General features: G+C 46.4%; 1 protein-coding gene and 2 non-coding genes across 3 annotated transcripts; all 3 read right to left on the bottom strand.

The window, feature by feature from the left end:
• Positions 1-9,434: 9,434 nt before the first annotated feature.
• Positions 9,435-9,506, bottom strand: TRNAW-CCA. Its single transcript has one exon. It is a non-coding gene; the product is annotated as a tRNA-Trp (tRNA).
• Positions 9,507-15,276: 5,770 nt separating this feature from the next.
• On the bottom strand, positions 15,277-19,298 carry TRAPPC1 (trafficking protein particle complex 1; the record flags this gene model as incomplete). The annotated part of the gene is made up of 3 exons (XM_018573976.1): positions 15,277-15,455; positions 17,000-17,138; positions 19,228-19,298. Coding segments are annotated over 3 exons (339 nt in total), but the record flags the coding sequence as incomplete, so codon positions are not given.
• On the bottom strand, positions 16,032-16,105 carry TRNAT-AGU. Its single transcript has one exon. It is a non-coding gene; the product is annotated as a tRNA-Thr (tRNA).
• Positions 19,299-19,501: the final 203 nt, after the last annotated feature.

The following is a 19,501-nucleotide window of genomic DNA, read 5'->3' on the forward strand; positions in this document are numbered from 1 at the left end:
TTACATGGGCTTTTTGGCCCCCCCCCCCCCCCCCTGTACAAGGGGGGGATGATGAGGGGGGGTGGTTGCTGCTGCCCCCCGCGGTTTACATGTACACATGCTAACACGAGCATGCCATCAGGGGTTGCTCTGACATTCTGGAGTCCCTGGCAGATCTTAGTTGTAACATATGGGCACGGAGGGGCTGGCAGTGTCCCTGCTATATTTATCCCGGAGATTGGCCCTGCCCACTGTCTATGTATGCAGAGATGCTAGCCTGATTCCCAGGTTTTAGAACCGCGTCCCTGGAAATGTATGATACTGCACACTTTAACCTGCAATGGTCTCCAACCCTTCAAAAAGTCTACAAAAAATAGAGAAAAAAATCCACAAAAGAGTTTCAAAATATTAAAATAGTAATAATAATAATAAAAAAGACAAAAACGCAGTATTGCAGTGTGCAATGATACCTTTCTTATTGGACTAACAAAATATATAATGTCTTTGTTTAATGTTTTTGTCTTTTTTGACATCTTGTCTACTGGACTAATACGGCTTACCCATTTATATTACATATAATATAGATCTATATCTATATATCTATAGATCTATCTATCTATCTATCTATCTATCTATCTATCTATCTATCTATCTATCTATCTATAACAAATTAATAGTGACTACCAAAAAGATTTGGAAAGAGCTTTATCTATCACCATTTGTATAATACAGGCAAATGGTATATCCCCCCTTATTACCTTATACAATACAAAGTACCTCTTGTTCATATCATCCAAATCCACAAAGGACATTGTATTGACCTGTGTCTGTATTGGTAAAATGGTCTGTAATCCCGAATCCCGGTATATAAATGGACAATCACCGGATACAATAGCGTAAAACAATACTCTAAAGGTGTCCATACACTCTAAAGGTGTCCATACACTCTAAAAGGTGTCATGTTCAAAGTAGCTACTTCCATGTGTAGAGGAGCTCCTTCCGTGTTTAGAGGAGCTAATTCCATGTTTAGAGGAGCTCTTTCTATGTTCAGTGGAGCTACTTCCATGCTTAGAGGAGCTCCTTCCATGTTCAGAGGTTCTCATTCCATGTTCAGAGGAACTCCTTCCATGTTCAGAGGAGCTCCTTCCATGTTTAGAGGAGCTCCTTTCTGTGTTCACAGGAGCTCCTTCCATGATCAGAGAAGCTCAGGATCGGACCGTGCTCGTTCAAAACCTAAGTTCATCCCTACATGTCCTTAGATGTCTAGAGCCTTGGCTTGTCTCCACACTGGGCATTGTAGTGAATAATCTGGGAGATTCAACATAATATCAATGCCACAAATTCACTATCGGTAGTAGCATGTTCCATACAACACACAGATGAATGGGATACCCTTTCCAACTATCCTTGATGATTCTGTCATAGAGATCCTTGTTCAGGCACTTCCTGTTATAGGGGGACAACACTCTGTCACTATAGCCGTTTTGTGCCCCTGTGTTGTCACCCTGCCACATAGTCTTCTGAAGGAGGCTAGTGGCCATTTCTAGACACATAACACAATATGGTCCACTGTCATAACTATCAGGAAACCCACCTTGAGAAATGGCATGCAACCATCTCTGGAGTGCACATAGACACAAAGTGCCTGCAAAGAGTATTCAGGAGATCAGCAGCGCTTAGCTGCAATAAAGGATGAAATAAAGGTAAACACAATATTCTATTTCAAAACATGTTTATATATAATACACAGTGCACAGAGCAAAGGAAGTGTCATTTAGTTAGGGTCTGCATCTACTTCAAATTTACGCTGCCTTTGTTGAGTAATCAGCAGTGGAAAATCAGCCAAGGAGCATAGGGAGCTTCAGATTTGGACATCGCGGGGTTGGCAGATGCTTGATTTCCAAAAAGCACAATTAAAGTGAATGTAGATGAGCGATAATGAGGAAGCTTTCAATGGTAGACCAGCTCAACGATAGAATTTCACATCTCCCAGCAGCATAGCCAAATATTCTTCAGCAAGATATATACAAAGTAACACAGTTCTAGGGTATTAAAGAATCCAAAAGTGATATCTTAGTCCCAGCAGGAACCTGTTGGGATGAGTCAGCCCCTAGCTTCCTATATGTCTTGGATGCTCCAATAGTGAGAGTTTCCTGTTGTAGTTCTGACTCTGTTCCTGCCCGCAGCAGGTGTACAGACCCAGGAACTCAGCACAGAGATGGTGGGAGCTCCTCATAATGGGCACAGCAGGTGTACAGACCCGGGAACTCAGCACAGGGATGGTGGGAGCTCCTCATAATGGGCACAGCAGGTGTACAGACCCGGGAACTCAGCACAGGGATGGTGGGAGCTCCTCATAATGGGCACAGCAGGTGTACAGACCCGGGAACTCAGCACAGGGATGGTGGGAGCTCCTCATAATGGGCACAGCAGGTGTACAGACCCGGGAACTCAGCACAGGGATGGTGGGAGCTCCTCATAATGGGCACAGCAGGTGTACAGACCCGGGAACTCAGCACAGGGATGGTGGGAGCTCCTCATAATGGGCACAGCAGGTGTACAGACCCGGGAACTCAGCACAGGGATGGTGGGAGCTCCTCATAATGGGCACAGCAGGTGTACAGACCCGGGAACTCAGCACAGGGATGGTGGGAGCTCCTCATAATGGGCACAGCAGGTGTACAGACCCGGGAACTCAGCACAGGGATGGTGGGAGCTCCTCATAATGGGCACAGCAGGTGTACAGACCCGGGAACTCAGCACAGGGATGGTGGGAGCTCCTCATAATGGGCACAGCAGGTGTACAGACCCGGGAACTCAGCACAGGGATGGTGGGAGCTCCTCATAATGGGCACAGCAGGTGTACAGACCCGGGAACTCAGCACAGGGATGGTGGGAGCTCCTCATAATGGGCACAGCAGGTGTACAGACCCGGGAACTCAGCACAGGGATGGTGGGAGCTCCTCATAATGGGCACAGCAGGTGTACAGACCCGGGAACTCAGCACAGGGATGGTGGGAGCTCCTCATAATGGGCACAGCAGGTGTACAGACCCGGGAACTCAGCACAGGGATGGTGGGAGCTCCTCATAATGGGCACAGCAGGTGTACAGACCCGGGAACTCAGCACAGGGATGGTGGGAGCTCCTCATAATGGGCACAGCAGGTGTACAGACCCGGGAACTCAGCACAGGGATGGTGGGAGCTCCTCATAATGGGCACAGCAGGTGTACAGACCCGGGAACTCAGCACAGGGATGGTGGGAGCTCCTCATAATGGGCACAGCAGGTGTACAGACCCGGGAACTCAGCACAGGGATGGTGGGAGCTCCTCATAATGGGCACAGCAGGTGTACAGACCCGGGAACTCAGCACAGGGATGGTGGGAGCTCCTCATAATGGGCACAGCAGGTGTACAGACCCAGGAACTCAGCACAGGGATGGTGGGAGCCCCTCATAATGGGCACAGCAGGTATACAGACCCAGGAACTCAGTATAGGCATGGTGGGAACCCCTCATAATGGGCACAGCAGGTGTACAGACCTGGGAACTCAGCACAGGGATGGTGGGAACCCCTCATAATGGGATGGTGGCAGTCCATCATAATGGGCAGAGCAGGTGCGCAGACATGGAAACATCTTATATTTTTTTAATGATGGTGTTATCTGATTGGACGAAGAGGAGATTGTGACATCATCTGCTCCGTCTCCACCTCATCCAATCAGAGAATGCCTATTAATTAAGAAAAAAAATACAAGGCATTCTCTAAATGGCGGTGGTGCCAAGCGAGCGCCTCCCTGTGCTTAGTGTGCTGAGGGGAAGTCACGGCTATCACTGTATGTAGCCTGGACTACTACAGTGATTTTCAGCATTCTCAGTGGTCCTCCGGAGATCAGATATGGATACTTACATTGAGCCAAAGTTGGATCAATGTATGTTCACCAAAAAGAGAATGGACTGGACCACTACACGCCTTACCCCTTGGCATACTACATTCTGCCCCATGTTTACAAACAAATGTTTCATAAAGACAAAACATATAGATATCAAATGCTTTCACTCACCTGTATCTCATACCGCTTGGTATTCCAATACTCTCCTGGCCTTGCGTTTGACAGTCACGTGCGGTGTGCGGGAGCTGACCACCAACCGAGCCATTTTCTCCTCTCCTCTTCAGCTCCACACGGGGTTTCAACTTTTTGGAAACTTTAAAACCATACAGTTCATCCACGCTGAACCTGCTGGCCCTTGCAATGCTGCCCCGAGGAGGGTGAGAAAACATGGCCGAAACTAGAAGGACAGGGTTTGTCACAGAGGAAAAAACTTCAACATGTAGACTTTGGAAGTGAAGAAGTGAAGGAGGGCTGATGTGCCAGTGAGGACCAGAGAGGTGCTCCTCTAATAAATTGTGTTCAAAATGATGGAGGCCAGAAGAGAACTTGAGGCAAGAGGCAAAGAAACTGGAATTGCTATGGAACGGAGTTAAGGAGAGGTTGGCGGTGGAGGTCAGGAGAACATGTGCTTGGGGCAAGTCCGTGACAGGACTAAGGGGAACTTTTGAGCAGGTAGGTTAAAAAGGGTAACAGTTAAAAACATGGTACAAAAGAGACAAGATGAAGACATAGAAGTCTCTGGAGCAGACAGACATAAAGTTTGGGAACAATATATAGGAGCAGATGACAAAAAGTGTTCCAGCAATGAAGAGAAGTGCTGAGGTATATTTTAGAGAGCATTAACAAGACAGTTAATTAAACACACATGAGCTGATGACTAATGTTAGATAGGAGCAAGTCTGATGATACAGTGTTAGGAAGCCATGGTTACAAAGGAAAACGAGGAGGATTTAGGTTATGGAACAGTTCAAAAGATTGGTTGTCCGTGTTGTTTTGTTTACAGGGAAGAAGAATCTTCCAGGAGGGCTGAATTTAGATTTTCAGGAGTTATGAAAGAAATAGGAGTTGAAGAGGGTTCAAACATTAGGTGAAGAGCAAAAGAAATTAGAAGTTGGAAGAAAGAGAAAGAGGGGTTATTATAGCTAAAGAATGTGCTATGGGTAACGTTTGTCAAAGACACAGAAGAGGAACGAGATGAAAGTGGACAGACTGAGGAACAAGTGTTTATACTGTAAGACAGGAAAAATATGTCAAGGGTATTGTGTCTGGAAGAGCAGAATTAGGTGGACCATGCAAGGAAGGTTTGATGTCATGAAATGTAGAAGATACAGATGAGGTGATAGATAGCGGAAGGGGAAAGGACAATGACGGGTAATACTATAAATACACAAAATAATCTTTTGATTTTGGAATACTGGCAGAAGTCAAACAAGGAGGACTCAACATCAACATTGGTGAACTAATATGAAAGAAAAGATTTTAGAATTACGATTTTGGAGATGGCATAGGATGTTTTGAGATGAACATTGTGGGAAATTAGGAGAAAGACAAAAGGAGAAAGACAAAGTAACAAGCATGTTCTGGTAAAGAGATAAAAAAGTTTAATGATACTGGTTTTGGAGGATACAAAAGAGGTGAAGGTCTACAGGCGAGTGGTGGAGACGTTGCCAGGTTTGTTAAACAGGGAAAACTTTAAGGACAGGTTGGAAGCAAAAAAAAAGGGGCAAAGGGTAAGGGTAGGACAAAAACAGCTGCTGGAGTGGTTACAAAAATAATGTATTGATGGAAAACAGGGAAAGAACCTGGGGTGGAAAAAATTGAGAAGAAAGAAGGTCCCAGCTCTTCTAGTATGTCTTTCTAGGTCTGACCTCCCTTGTGGCTCTGGCAGCCCATCTTCTTCTTGTTTCCTTGAGTAGGAAGAGCATCTGATCCTCTGCACCTCTTCCCTTTATAAATGCCCTCATCCTCCCTGCGTGTCCTAGAGGTAGAGTCTGATAGACACCTGTAGCGATCCTTGGTCTCCTGAGTCACTTGTCCATCTCAGTCACCGTCAATGCTTCACCACCTCCTTTCCTCCCTTGCCCTGGCCTCCAGATTAGCAAAACGATTAGCAGTTCATATCCAGCCAGACAGATGGTATGCAGGCCATCGTCTCTCCTCTTTCCTGCCAGAGCCCTGCAGAGCATCTCTTTGCTCATCCTCTGCCAGGGATGTATAGGGCATCCTGTCCTAGCCCTTGGCGGAGATTCTTGAGTTACCCTCCCTGGCAGAAGAGAGCATGTGTGTCTCCCCGTGACACATCAGCTCTCCTGGCAACAGAGCAACCTGTGTCCGACTACCTAGATGATAACGCAGATGCCCCTGTCGCTTTAAATAGCATAGAAATGTGAAATTTAAAGGGGCACTGCTGGCTGAAGGGCTTTTTTTTTTTTTTTTCTTCTTTTAATCAGTGTTACATGTTCTGCATTCGGCTTTCCATCTCAAAATGATTCTTTAGGGTTTTTCTGGGTTAACATTTCTCTATTTTGGAGTCCTGAAATTTTATGCACACCCAATCACCAAAATGTCAAATAAGCTTTAGGGTCGATTTACTTCTATGCATTGTGAAAAACCGCATGTTACCGCAATGAACGTTGTTGAAGTGCTGTGGTTCCATTCATTTTGAAAAGCACCCCAACACACCAAGGCAACGCACCATAGTGCAGTACAATGTGTTAACAATTTTGAGGTACATCCGTTTTTTGGGGACATTTTGGTACGTGGTCAGCCAATTATTTTCAATGGTCTGCCTTCATGTGACACACGGTAATGCATGCACGTTATTACACTAACCCACGTGAATGAATGCACCGCACAAATGTATATGGTCCCTTAATATGTCAAGGTAATTTTTCATATCTTTAGGGGTTAATTTACTGCTGTGCATTAAAGGAGAACTATGAGGTGAGTGCTTTTCACTCATCCTCATAGTTCTAGCCGACCTGTGACAATGAGACTGTCACCGGTCGGCTCAGTAGATCGGGAGGTGAGTGAACACATACCGGGTTCGCTCACCTCCCGATCCTGTCACGGCTCTCTGCCGTGACAGGGGGAGGGGCTGGATTCCCCTCCCCCCGCTCCGATCTGCCAGCGCTGACTGGCGGAACGGACGGGGGAGGGGGCGGGTACAGCTGGCTCTGCCTCTAGATAGGCAGAGCCAGCTGTCACTCACACAGCTGGGTGGATCCCGTCGTCTAAGTCGGGATCCGCTCCGGCTGCGACGTCTCAGTATACCGCGAGCTGTAGCTCGCGGTATACTGAGCTTAGGGTAACGGGAGGACGCTAGTTTGTGTCCTCCCGTTACCCTAACGAGAACTATGGGGAAAAATACTGACCCCATAGTTCTCCTTTAAGGCAGCCAATTGAAACACTGTAATGTGCCAAATATTGGAAACAGTTTTTTGTAGTGCAACTTACTGTAACACACTACTGTGAGTTGCAGAGTGCTGCAATGCAAATGCATTGGCTTAGTGAGTTGGGGGGCCATACCCCTCCAGGTCAACTATGTACATTGCAAGGTTTTTAGCAAACCTTATCACAGGTTCTTGTTTTGAGAGACTCATGTTTGCCTTACCATGTCCTACGGGGAGGATATGTCTGTCTTCTTTTCCCATGCAGGGATCTATGGAGCCACCTGTCAGAAACCACCTGCTACTGCGCATGCGCTAGGTCCAGTTTTCCGTACTGCGGATAAATGGGCACCTTCGCGCATGCGTGCGCCACAGAACAGCCGCACAAAAACACACCAAACGTCGCACAGGAAGTGATGCTGCTTCATGATGGATCTGCCTATTTAAAGCCAGCCTACCTGACTCCAAGTTGCTGTATTGTCTTCAGCTTCCCCTGTGTTCCTTGTGCTTCTGATTACCTTGCTGACTTTGACCAAGATTATCCTTGACCTTGTTGAGTGCTGCCTGCCCTTGACCTCCTGCTTGCTCACTGGACCTGCCTCTGTCTCCTGCCTTTGTACCTCGCTGCCCAACTGGATTGACCCCCGGCTTGTTTGACCTCGATGTTGGATCCTGCTCTGCACTCCGCTGCCTGCCTGGTTTTGACTACAGCTCAGCCTGACCCGATCCGGTGCCGGAACTCCAGCTTGCACGGTGTGATCACCACTGGCACCTGTGCCACTCTCTCCCTGCTCTGACTGTGTTCCCAACTCCAGAGTCTTTGGGAAACGAGGTGCAAGGGAAGCCTCCTCCCTACATTCAGTCTCCACCCAGGTACGTGACACCACCCTCGTGTGTGCTAGTAAGCTGTTTGTGTCTCCGCAAACACACAGGAACAGCAAGGCAAGGCTCTGTCACGCTCCTTGCTCCTCACTCCTTTCTCCCTTCTCCAAGCTAGCAGAAGACTGCTCGGTTCCTTGCAATCAGTGCCGGTGCTAGGATTCTTGCCTACAGTCAATGTGCATTTTTGCGCCCCCCCCCGAACCTCCTTCCCCCCTCCTCGACCCCCTGTAGCGCTGGGCCTGCTTGCACTATGTTTTTTTTTTTTCAGAGGTGCCGCGCGTTTCGGGATCTTCTGGCAGTCGCCGGCCAGCTAAATTAGGACCCCACCTTGAGCTCCTCCCACCGGACCAGCGCTGACTCGCCGCTGCTCTCCCGCACCGAAGGTAAGTGAAAAACAAGTGGAAAAAAAAAACATAGCGCAAGCATCAGGGCGTTTTGTCAAAATGCCCTTTTTTCCGCCCTCACCCTGCAGCGCCCTCAGGCGGCCGCCTGACTTGCCTTGCGGTAGCGCCGGGCCTGCTTGCAATCTTGCACTGGACAGGAAGATCAGGGAAGCCGAGCTAGAGAGTTGGAGCCAGAAGTTTAGAAGCATGATGGCTGTAAAAGTTTGGGGGGAAAAAATGTAATTAAATACTTAGCTGGGAAATGTATATTTGTTTGATTTAGATTCATTATTGAAAAAAGTTTGAGAGCTTAGTACTACTTTCAACTTTGTGCACAGTATTTAAGCACTTTTACTAGGCCACATTTTCAAAAGGAGAGAATTCAGGTAGCTTCTAACCAAAAAAAAAAAATCAACATTACAGTTCAGCTTTACCATACAAAGAACCCATGACCCTAGAATGATGTGAGTGGTTCACTTGGTCTGCTCGCTATAAAATATATATGACCGCTAGTCTTCTTTTTTTTTTACTCTAGGTTTACTTTCTTCAAAGCCTTCTTTAGATTGTTCTAATGACTCAGTATTCCAAGAATGTAAAATGATTTTAACTGAGAAACATTGTCCCTCGATCTCCATGCCATCCTGAAGCTGACTTTACAGCCATCCAGTTCCGTTTTACAGAGACTGCTGAATAAATCTAAAGCGAGCTGAGAGTGGTGAGCTTGTGTTAAGCCATTGATTGTTGTGATGTGTAGGCCACGTCCTTGGCAGTCAAAGGCTACCCTGTGTAACGTCCAAGAGTTTCATGATAAAATTATTTGGGAAGTACATAGTTTATTATGAGTAGGTCTGTGGAAAGCCAATATCAAATGAGAGTAAGCAAAGCGAGTAGCTTGCCATCAAAATTGACCTGACCCCGACGTGATTTGAACACGCAACCTTCTGATCTGGAGTCAGACGCGCTACCGTTGCGCCACGAGGTCTACATTAGAGCTCCTGCACGGTGTGAGTTAGCTGCTGCTGCTATGACTAAAAATAGAAACAACTCCAATGTAGACCAGCGGACATATTTAAAGCACTCTCTATAGTCTGCAAATTAATTGCTGTGTGTGTTTCCTTATAGTCCAGATAAGACAGTCATCTTTGGCCGGGTTAGCTCAGTTGGCTACCTCCTGTGGACTTTAGAAGTGATTGAACGGCTTTACCTTCATCCAAATCACTTCTAGTATAATGCTGACAGCCTGCAGAAGGACTGTAGACAAGATTGCAGCTGCTATAGTCAACAGAAGTCTGTTTACAGGCGACGCAAGCCTTATATTGGTGACAGTGAAAGGGATCAAAGCTGCACCCTTGGAAATCTTCTAGGCATGCAATGGGCTGAGAAAGGACAGAGGAAGCACGAGAACCGTTCCATCTGTCACCAGAGCAAGGAATCAGGAGAAACTTCTAATGGAGGACACAGAATGTAACAAAAACCTGACAGAGGTCACATCCTTTTCCACTCTACTTAAAGGGAGGCTAGAATGTTTTTGTCCGTGAGGTTTTTTTTTTATATATATATATCCAGGTCAAGATATAGTTAATTGTTAGGGATGACCATGAGTTTGACCAAAACCCCCGCTGTTTTCAGTTTCTCAAACGGTCTTCTATATTGAAACAAGACAAGCTGCAGCATTGAAAGAAAAACTTGCAGCCTGTTGTTTCTCTTCATCCTTCACATGCAACACAGCTATGACTCTTCTCTTTTCATTAAACTTTCAAAACCTTCACCATGACCTAAGGTCCTTGATTTCCATATCAGGAGACATCAGGGGTCTGAGATCTACTGTGTCTGTAGCCTGTACAGATCAGGGACTGAGAATCCGGGATTTTGACAGCTGTGAACCTGGAAGTGCACAGAGCTCAGCATTCCCTGGTGCACTCTAAGCTTAGATTGGTGAATGAGAGTTCACAAATGGCTTCCACCGCTCAGCCACACTGATTACTCCGGCACTGGTCCTGGGTTCACAGAAGAACCAGGGGAACCGAGGGGGTGAGGGGGGAGTGTGAACTGTACTGACGCAAAAGCATTGGCCTGTTGAAGTGATCGGGTAGGAGTACAGCCAGCAAATGGACTTTGCATGCATTAGGTCTGAGGGCTATTGAAAAGAATGCTATATTAAAACAAGACAAGCTACAGCATTGAAAGAAAAACTTGCAGCCTGTGGTTTCTCTTCATCCTTCACATGCAGCACAGCTATGGCGGAAGCAGAGAGGGTTATTCATGCCGATCACATAATTGGTCCCCCCCATACCAGTCTTCTCCTTGCTGTAGGGGGACCTCTGCAGGTCAAAGTGAAGTTGGAGAAAGGCCAACTTAATTGACAGCTAGGGAGCTAATATGGTCAGAGACAGGTCAGCAGCGGAATCTATCCATGACAATGTAACACTGAACTTCCCCTATGAAATATGATTGTATCTATAGCTGTGTACATAAAATTGGGTTGTTTTATTCTTGTTTCTGTGTAGACGCTGCTAGATTGTTTCCATAGATTATAAATATTATTGTGTGCACATCGGTCTTTGCCTTCCTGCAGTAAACCATAAAACACCTCTGCTATCAGTCTGAGATGTGATAATACTTTCAACGTGCTTTGTAAAACATATATCTCTGTAGATTTGTGTCCCCCCCTATGGCACTAGATCGGTTTACTTCTCCCTGCAATAAGAATGGGAAGACTCAGAGCACCATCTCGTGGTTGCTAAGAATATGACTTATCTTTTAAACCTTTTCTATTCACTCTGCAGGAGGACAGACCCATAGCTCCCATCTGTCTGTGTCACCCTGCAGGAGGAGGAGAGACTCATAGCCCCCTTCTGTCTGTATCACCCTGCAGGAGGAGGACAGACTCATAGCTCCCTTCTGTCTGTGTCACCCTGCAGGAGGAGGAGAGACTCATAGCTCCCTTCTGTCTGTGTCACCCTGCAGGAGGAGGACAGACTTATAGCCCCCTTCTGTCTGTATCACCCTGCAGGAGGAGGACAGACTCATAGCCCCCTTCTGTCTGTATCACCCTGCAGGAGGAGGACAGACTCATAGCCCCCTTCTGTCTGTATCACCCTGCAGGAGGAGGACAGACTCATAGCCCCCTTCTGTCTGTATCACCCTGCAGGAGGAGGACAGACTCATAGCTCCCTTCTGTCTGTGTCACCCTGCAGGAGGAAGGACTAAGCCATGTTGCATCACACATGTTCAAACAAGTAAAAAAAACAAAAAACATTTCATTAGTCACATACATTTAATCGGACATGCAAAATCATACAAACACTACTATATACATAGCTCTGCCACCTTCCTTCCACGTATTCACTTTGCTGACTCAATACAATGGCAACCAGGGGGTAACAATATGAAAACCAGTATTTTTGGTCTTCAGTTCAACCCACACGGCTCTTGCCTTTGTTTCAATGGAGAAATAAACAGCAGAATGTGATATCAATATAACTGATCAGACATTGAAGTAAAGCTAGACATTGCTCCTCTGCTGTAAGCAGTTCACAGGCTCACTAAGTACATTCCCCTCAGCCGCAAGACGTCATTGAATATCCGCAGTTGGGTTTGATAGATGCTTTGAGACTCAGCAAAACACCTTTTAGAGACAATGGGATGTCAGTGCTTATTCCAATGGTTCAAAGGCAAGGAAATCCCCAAAGAAGCTCACTGTGCTCCCTCAATGGGTACCTGGAAGAAACTCAAAGTATAGAGTTATAGATGGACGCCACGCCACAAAATGAGTGCAAAGTGCCTCCAACTGTTCATAAGACATCACATCAAAATGTTACATTATTACTAACAATTAAAGGCACTTTGGACTCTCTCATGCTGTGGTTTGCTGTCCATCTATAGCCACTGAGGGAGGCTTGTGTTTGAGAGCTGCCTTACCAGAACCAGTGACCTGGGGCAGGTAAAAAAGCAAGTATCCCTTTTTAAAGTGGATGAATTATTTGACCTACCTGAGAATATTAGAGCAGATGGCCAAAAATAATAATAATTTATAAAGCTTCCTTGAGCACATACAGGTGAAACTCGAATAATTAGAATATCGTGAAAAGTAATGGCAGTAATTGCTGCAAAAGGGGCCCAAACCAAGTACTGAGTACATATGCATGCTTGTACTTTTCAGAGGTCCGATATTGTTCTATGTACAATCCTTGTTTTATTGATTGCATGTAATATTCTACTTTTTTGGAGGTTGTGGATTTGGGGTTTTCATGAGCTGTAAGCCATAATCATCACAATGATGACAAATCACGGCTTGAACTATCTTGCTTTGCATGTAATGAGTCTATCTCATATATTAGTTTCACCTTTTAAGTTGCATTAGTGAAATAAATTAACTTTGCACGATATTCTAATTATTCGAGTTTCACCTGTATCTAAAGTCCACTTGCCTTCAGCATGCTTCAACAGCACCAGGCCACCATTTTTTTTAGTACATTCCCCTCAGTCACAAGTCGTCATTGAATATCTGCAGTTGGGTTTGACAGATGCTTTAAGACCCTGTAAAATACATTTTAGAGGTAATGGGATTTCAATGCTTATTTTACCTTTATTGATAGTTTTAAAGGCTGGCTCATTCCTTCTTACCTGTTGTGCCTACCTATTCACCAGTAGGGAAGCAGGGCAGTCAGAAGGGTGCTCAGCAATCTTCTACACCAGCCTTTTTCAACCATGGTTCCTCAAGAGTAGGGGGTTCCTCGAGCAGTGGCAGATTTGACCTCCCACCTGGAGGTTCCTTCATAGTTCTACCACCAGTTGCTCAGCACAGCCAGCAGCATCTGGCCTCTCCGCTCTCTAATAGGTAGCTACTAAAACAAATGACTTTATAGCTGTCTGTAAGGGGCATTCTTACCACTGGCCACCAATGTAGAAGGCCATTCCTTCCACTGAGAACCAACGTAAGGGGGGCATGCATTCTCCCGCTGACCACCTATGTAAGGAAGCCCTTCTCCCATTGACCACCTATGTAAGGAAGCCCTTCTTCCATTGACCACCTATGTAAGGAAGCCCTTCTCCCATTGACCACCTATGTAAGCAAGCCCTTCTCCCATTGACCACCTATGTAAGGAAGCACTTCTCCCATTGACATGCAGATTTCCTCATCATACACCTGTCTGTTATCCCCTTCTTATAGGGTGCTGCAGTGACCCATGGATGGAGCTGCACTCATCAAATGAAAAATATGTCACCAGCACATCTCAATGAATCTTCATCCAAAACGCCTTTATTGATGGACGTTCAGCATGTTAAAACAATAGTTATGCATTGTTTCGGAATCTAGCAGGGCTACTTCGTCAGGCACACTCTGTCACGTTGTCTGATAAAGGGACCCTGCAAGTGTGTTCCCTAGAACAGGTTATTTCAAGAGCTGAAGGTTATTTCAAGGTTTCCTCTGTGTCTTTAGAGCTGTCCCCAGAACAAAAGGGGAAATGTTCCAATGGAGACATCTATTCCAGGGACAACTGTTAAGTGAAGGGTAGTCCTTTCATTATGGGAGATTTCTTTTCACTTCCACTTGTGTCTCTGTGACAGGACATGAAGGGGAATCACCTCAATGGTACACAGGCAGCAAGAAAATAAAGTAACAGGAGTTCTAACTAGGGAGGCACCAACATTTCAGCCGCCAAAACATATTCCTGGCGAAAATCATACTCTGGAAAAACTGGCTATAGTACCAAAATGGCTAAAAATGTGGTGCATCGCAAGCTTCTCTCCTCCCCACTGGGCACTGGTCTGTGTCCCCCTCCAATCCCCGCTGCTCTCCACTGCCTGTGTCGGTAAAGGCAGCAGGCATAGGAAGGGACACAGAGCCTGTCCATCTGTTGGCACCCAGAGGGGACGAGAGAAGCTGTTAGGAGGCCAAGTGGGGCAGTGAGGAAACAGAAGATGTCAGGAGACCAAGCGAGAGGAAGGGGGGGGGTTGCGGGAGGAGAGCTCGGCCTCCAGTGACAGTCGAAGAAGTCAGGAGGGAGAGCGGAAACACTCAGCAACCAGTACTGACCTCAGTGTTTGTAAATAACTGAGGACATAGTCAGTGTACAGTCTCCCCAGTTATGAATGAACAGGAAGTGCTCTACATCACTAGTATAGAAGCTTCCTGTTCATTCATTACAGGCCTGCAGAAAAAAAAAAAAGAAGAAGATTGAGGACTCTGTGTCCTCGATCTCTTTCTCTATACTAAAAGGGAAATATCTCTCTATCCAAAGCTAAAAAAAGGTTTTGTCTATCCATATCCACTTTAAATTCAGGTATTGGGTGACACGTCACTGATAACTCAGGAATGGGGATGTACTTGGACCACCCATATATTGAAAGTAGCGGGATATCACTGGAAATTGGTGAGAACTGAGACTCCATCATTGCATGGCAGACAGAAGAAACTGTGAGCTGGTTTAACACTCCAATGTGCCCCAAGCACTGAAATGTCAGATGTGTGTGGACTAATTGTTAAAGAGAACCTATCCAATCAGGACAGAGCTCCAGGACCTTCATACTTGCCCTTGCTTTACTAACAAGCAGGTTAGTGACCATGAACAAGCACGCAGGTAGGGAGCTCTGACATTACTGGCCTCCTCCCAGGTCAGGGACTTTGCAGTGAAGAAAGGATGAGGATAGCGAGCTTCGTTGTTGAGATCGCCCGCAATCAGTCAGCATTGGAATTTCCGGGATACCCCCCGACAGACCCACGTGCTGCACAAGACAACTTGTGTGTCGGAGGAAGTGGTCAGGAAGAAGAAAAAAAAGGGGACACCGCCGGTCATCCCTAGCCAGCACGAGCAGAGAAGTACGGCAGACTGCGGATGAACATGTCTAGTTTGCTCTTGAAAAGTTCGCTCTGGATGGGCTCGTTGAGAGGACAGAGGGAGTTTTTCACCACGTATTCCACGTAAATCTGTGACAGAGAGAAAGTGATGTCATCCATTGGGATTTAACTTTTGTATGATTCACAAATCATAAAGCTAAAGTCTAATTTTGCCTTCCCTGGTTCCTCCCTCCTACTTTTTATAAACAAAACCCTTCATTTTCTATGGCATACCTTCCTTTATACCCATTGATGTCATCTCTGGGTATCTTGTGCTTATCTATGCAATGCAGGCAGGCCAGGGCTGGTGGGAGGGGCCAGCGGCGTGTTGTACGTAGCTACCTGTAAACATCACAGCACCCTGCCTCGGCATTCTTTTCAATAGCCCTCAGCCCTAATGCATGCAGATGGGAGGAGTTATGCAAACACCAGAATTCCTTGCTGGGTGTCAGTCTGGAGGAGCGGATGTTCCCAGACAGGTTGCATTTGTATCCAGACCACCCTAAGTAACACCCGCATTTGATACTGAGGCTCAATGATTGACAGAACGGGATTTGAGCATTGCCATGGGCTGTATTTGCATTACAATATCTACAGGCAGATCACGAGCACACATATATAACAAAAGACTTTATATTCTCCGCAATTCCTATATAAATAAAATCCAGGCACTGCCGAGATTCGAACTCAGGATCTCCTGTTTACTAGACAGGCGCTTTAACCAACTAAGCCACAGCGCCACCTTATCCCTGTATACCATATATATACACACAGGTATAGCCTGTATATACTGTATGCTATTCCTATTCTCATCTCAATGCGGCATGGTGTGCATATACGGGTCAACACGGCCGGTGGTCCACATATATGCGTCAGCCCACTCCGCTGTTCTGCGTGCTCCCAGCACACTATCAAGCTATCGCTGACAGCTCAGAGTCACCGTTCACAGGATCCAATGACAAGCGCTCACAGCGATCACATGCTTGGGAAGCTGACCTATGACTCCCAGCATTGAGAACCCTTTAAAGGGCTGCTGGGAGTTGGCAAAGCGTTAAATACCCACTTTGTTATATAGCATGAGGGGTGCAGCGTGTAACCTGAATTCTTCAATGGAGTTCCCTCTGCAGAGAGTGTTCCGTGACTGGAGGAGAGCCAGTCATGTGACCATGTCTGTCTCTGCCCGGTAGGCCCTTCCATGCACCTCGTCTCTCCCCGGTAACCCCTTCCATGCACCTAGTCTCTGCCAGGTAACCCCTTCCATGCACCTAGTCTCTGCCCGGTAACCCCTTCCATGCACCTCGTCTCCCCGGTAACCCCTTCCATACACCAAGCACCTCGTCTCTGCCCAGTAACCCCTTCCATGCACCTCATCTCTGCCCGGTAACCCCTTCCATGCACTGCGTCTCTGCCTAGTAACCCCTTCCATGCACCTCGTCTCTGCCTAGTAACCCCTTCCATGCACCTCGTCTCTGCCTAGTAACCCCTTCCATGCACCTCATCTCTGCCCGGTAACCCCTTACATGCACCTCGTCTCTGCCTGGTAACCCCTTCCATGCACCTCGTCTCTGCCTAGTAACCCCTTCCAAACACATCTCTGTATTCGTTATCCCCCTCAATAATTGAAGTGATCTCACCGTGCTGTAGATCTGGTGCAGGACGTCCCGTGCGTTGGCTACACTCAGATCTGTGTTCATCACCATCTTTACACCGCTCGGTGTCTCGTAGTAGTGCAGCTTGTACTTGCTGGTCTGGAAGGTGAGGAAGCCATCTTTCCTGAAGCCCGGTGGTTAAGGAAGACCAAGCTTCAAGTCTACGAGCCATTTCTATTCTGGAATCATTCTGAGATGCTCATCATATCTACAAGAGTGTTCCTTACTCAATGAGGTAAGACCGCACACTGCAAATCTTCTTCTTCTGAACAACTTTATTTATACTGCAAAGACACTCCACCCTGCTTGTCCCCTGTGATTTGTTCTGCTCCCTGTTGCACAGTGTTGTTGCATGGTTAAAGCTGAAATGTAATCTGCTTATATTTTGCCTTCTCTGGTTCCTCCCCCCCTAACTTATAAACATGCTAAATAAACATTTCTGTTTTCATTACATAACTTATTTTAGTCTCAATGATGTCATCACTGGCTATCTGTACTTTTCAATGCAATGCAGGCAGACAATGGTTTGTAAGTGGGGCCAGCAGGGTGCTGTACATAGCTTCCAAAAAACATCACAGCACCCTGCCTTAGCACTCCATTTAGGAGCCCTCAGCCCTGATACAAGCAGTGAGGAGTTATGCAAATATCAAAATGCCTTGACGGGTGAATGTCATTCTGGAGGAGCGGGTGTTCCTAGACAGGTTGCATTCGTGTGCAGACCACCCTAAGCAACACCCACATGTGATGCTGAGCCTCCATGATTGATAGAACAGGATTTGAGCATTTTCGTGACTAGGGCTGCAACAACTAATCGACTATTGAAAAAGTTGTCAACTTTTTCAATCATCGATTAATCGGCTTCTGATTAGTTGGCCCTGTTCACGGCTCCACACATGCTGCGCGCCGCACCTTCTCCCCACTGCCAGACCCGCCCGCATCCACACCCCCTCCCTGCCTCACGCTCACCGCCCATCCACGATCGGCACAGGTGTGAGGCGACGACAGCCGCCGATAGACAGGCCCGATCTCAGAAGCAAGTTGCTGGAAGACTGCTCAGCTAAGCCTGCACTTTCCCACACATGGTGCTCTATAATGTATTGCAGGGATTTGTATTCGTCTATATCCGATGGTACATTGTGCTGTATATTATCAGCTGTAGAGGAATACAAATCCCAGCAATACATTACACACTGTATGTACAATGTATTGCTGGGGATTTGTTGTATTCCTATATAGCTGGTGGTATTGTGCATTGCGCTGTATAGAGGACTACAAATCCCAGCAATACATTACACACTGTATGTACAATGTATTGCTGGGGATTTGTTGTATTCCTCTATAGCTGGTGGTATTCTGCATTGCGCTGTATAATGTACTATTGCTGGGTTTTGTAGTCCTCTATAGCCGATGCCATTTTGCATTGATTGCTGTATAATTTTACACTTTCCATTTCACTATATTGCACATCACACTTTTTTTTTTCCATTTTTACTTCCACAGCTCCAAGCTTGCTCCGGTGATGGACTACAATCTCAATACAAACTAGTAGTCCATCACTGGAGCCAATTTTTAAAATGTATTTGATTTTTTTTATCCGATTAATCGGCTAACTAATCGATTTTGAAAATAATCGTTAGCTGTAGCTCTACAATTTTGGCCTTTATATTGCACTGAATTCACGAGCTGTACTAGAGAGGGGGAAACAAGAGAGGCGCAGCGTGATCTTAAGTTGTATGAGGCAACCGTTGCCGAGCAGTACGCTTCAGTATTGTTTCGACCAGGGGCGGACCGGGCCCCTCTGATGTCGTGCAGGCTGGGCCGTCATTGAAGCGACACGGAGGCTCCGGTGGTGGCCTCTCACTGACTCAAGCAGCGGCTGTCACAAGGAATGCGCGGCTCTCAGTACAGGTGATCTGAGAAGCGGCGTGTTCCTTATCATAGCCGTAAAGCATTTATGATTTTGTTATATTAAATAGTTGCATTTCATATTAATAAAATGGAAGTTCTCTGATCATTATTTTACAAATGTATTTAGAGATTTTTTTTTAATTCCTATTAGTGGTCCGCGGGATTTAGAATGATTAATTTAGTAGTCCAGCGACCGCTGATCTGGAAGATGTCAGACTTGCTCAGCTGCCATTCCTGGGCTGTCCACCTGTCCGTGTTGTCAATCCAGCAGATAAATCTGCAACAAAGATCGTACTAAAGGATACATGTCCACCGGGCTCATTTTACTGACGAATGAGCGTATGGAAAAAAGCATGCCGTACATGAGCTTGTACTCCTAGAGGAAGAAGGGAAGAGGTATTAGAGAGCGGTCAGCGCAGAGATCAGGGGAGAAGGACAGGTCCAGGAGATGAGGAAGGAGAGAGACTACAATGAACAAGAGAGAGTGAGGAGTGGGAATGGAAAGCGAGGGGCAGGGATGTGGGGTAAGGACAGGGCAAGAGAGAGCGCAGGGACAGAGAGAGAGAGCGCAGGGACAGA

Source organism: Nanorana parkeri, unplaced genomic scaffold, assembly GCF_000935625.1.
Source record: "Nanorana parkeri isolate BGI_ZX_2015 unplaced genomic scaffold, ASM93562v1 scaffold2654, whole genome shotgun sequence".
NCBI classification, from domain to species: Eukaryota; Metazoa; Chordata; class Amphibia; order Anura; family Dicroglossidae; genus Nanorana; species Nanorana parkeri.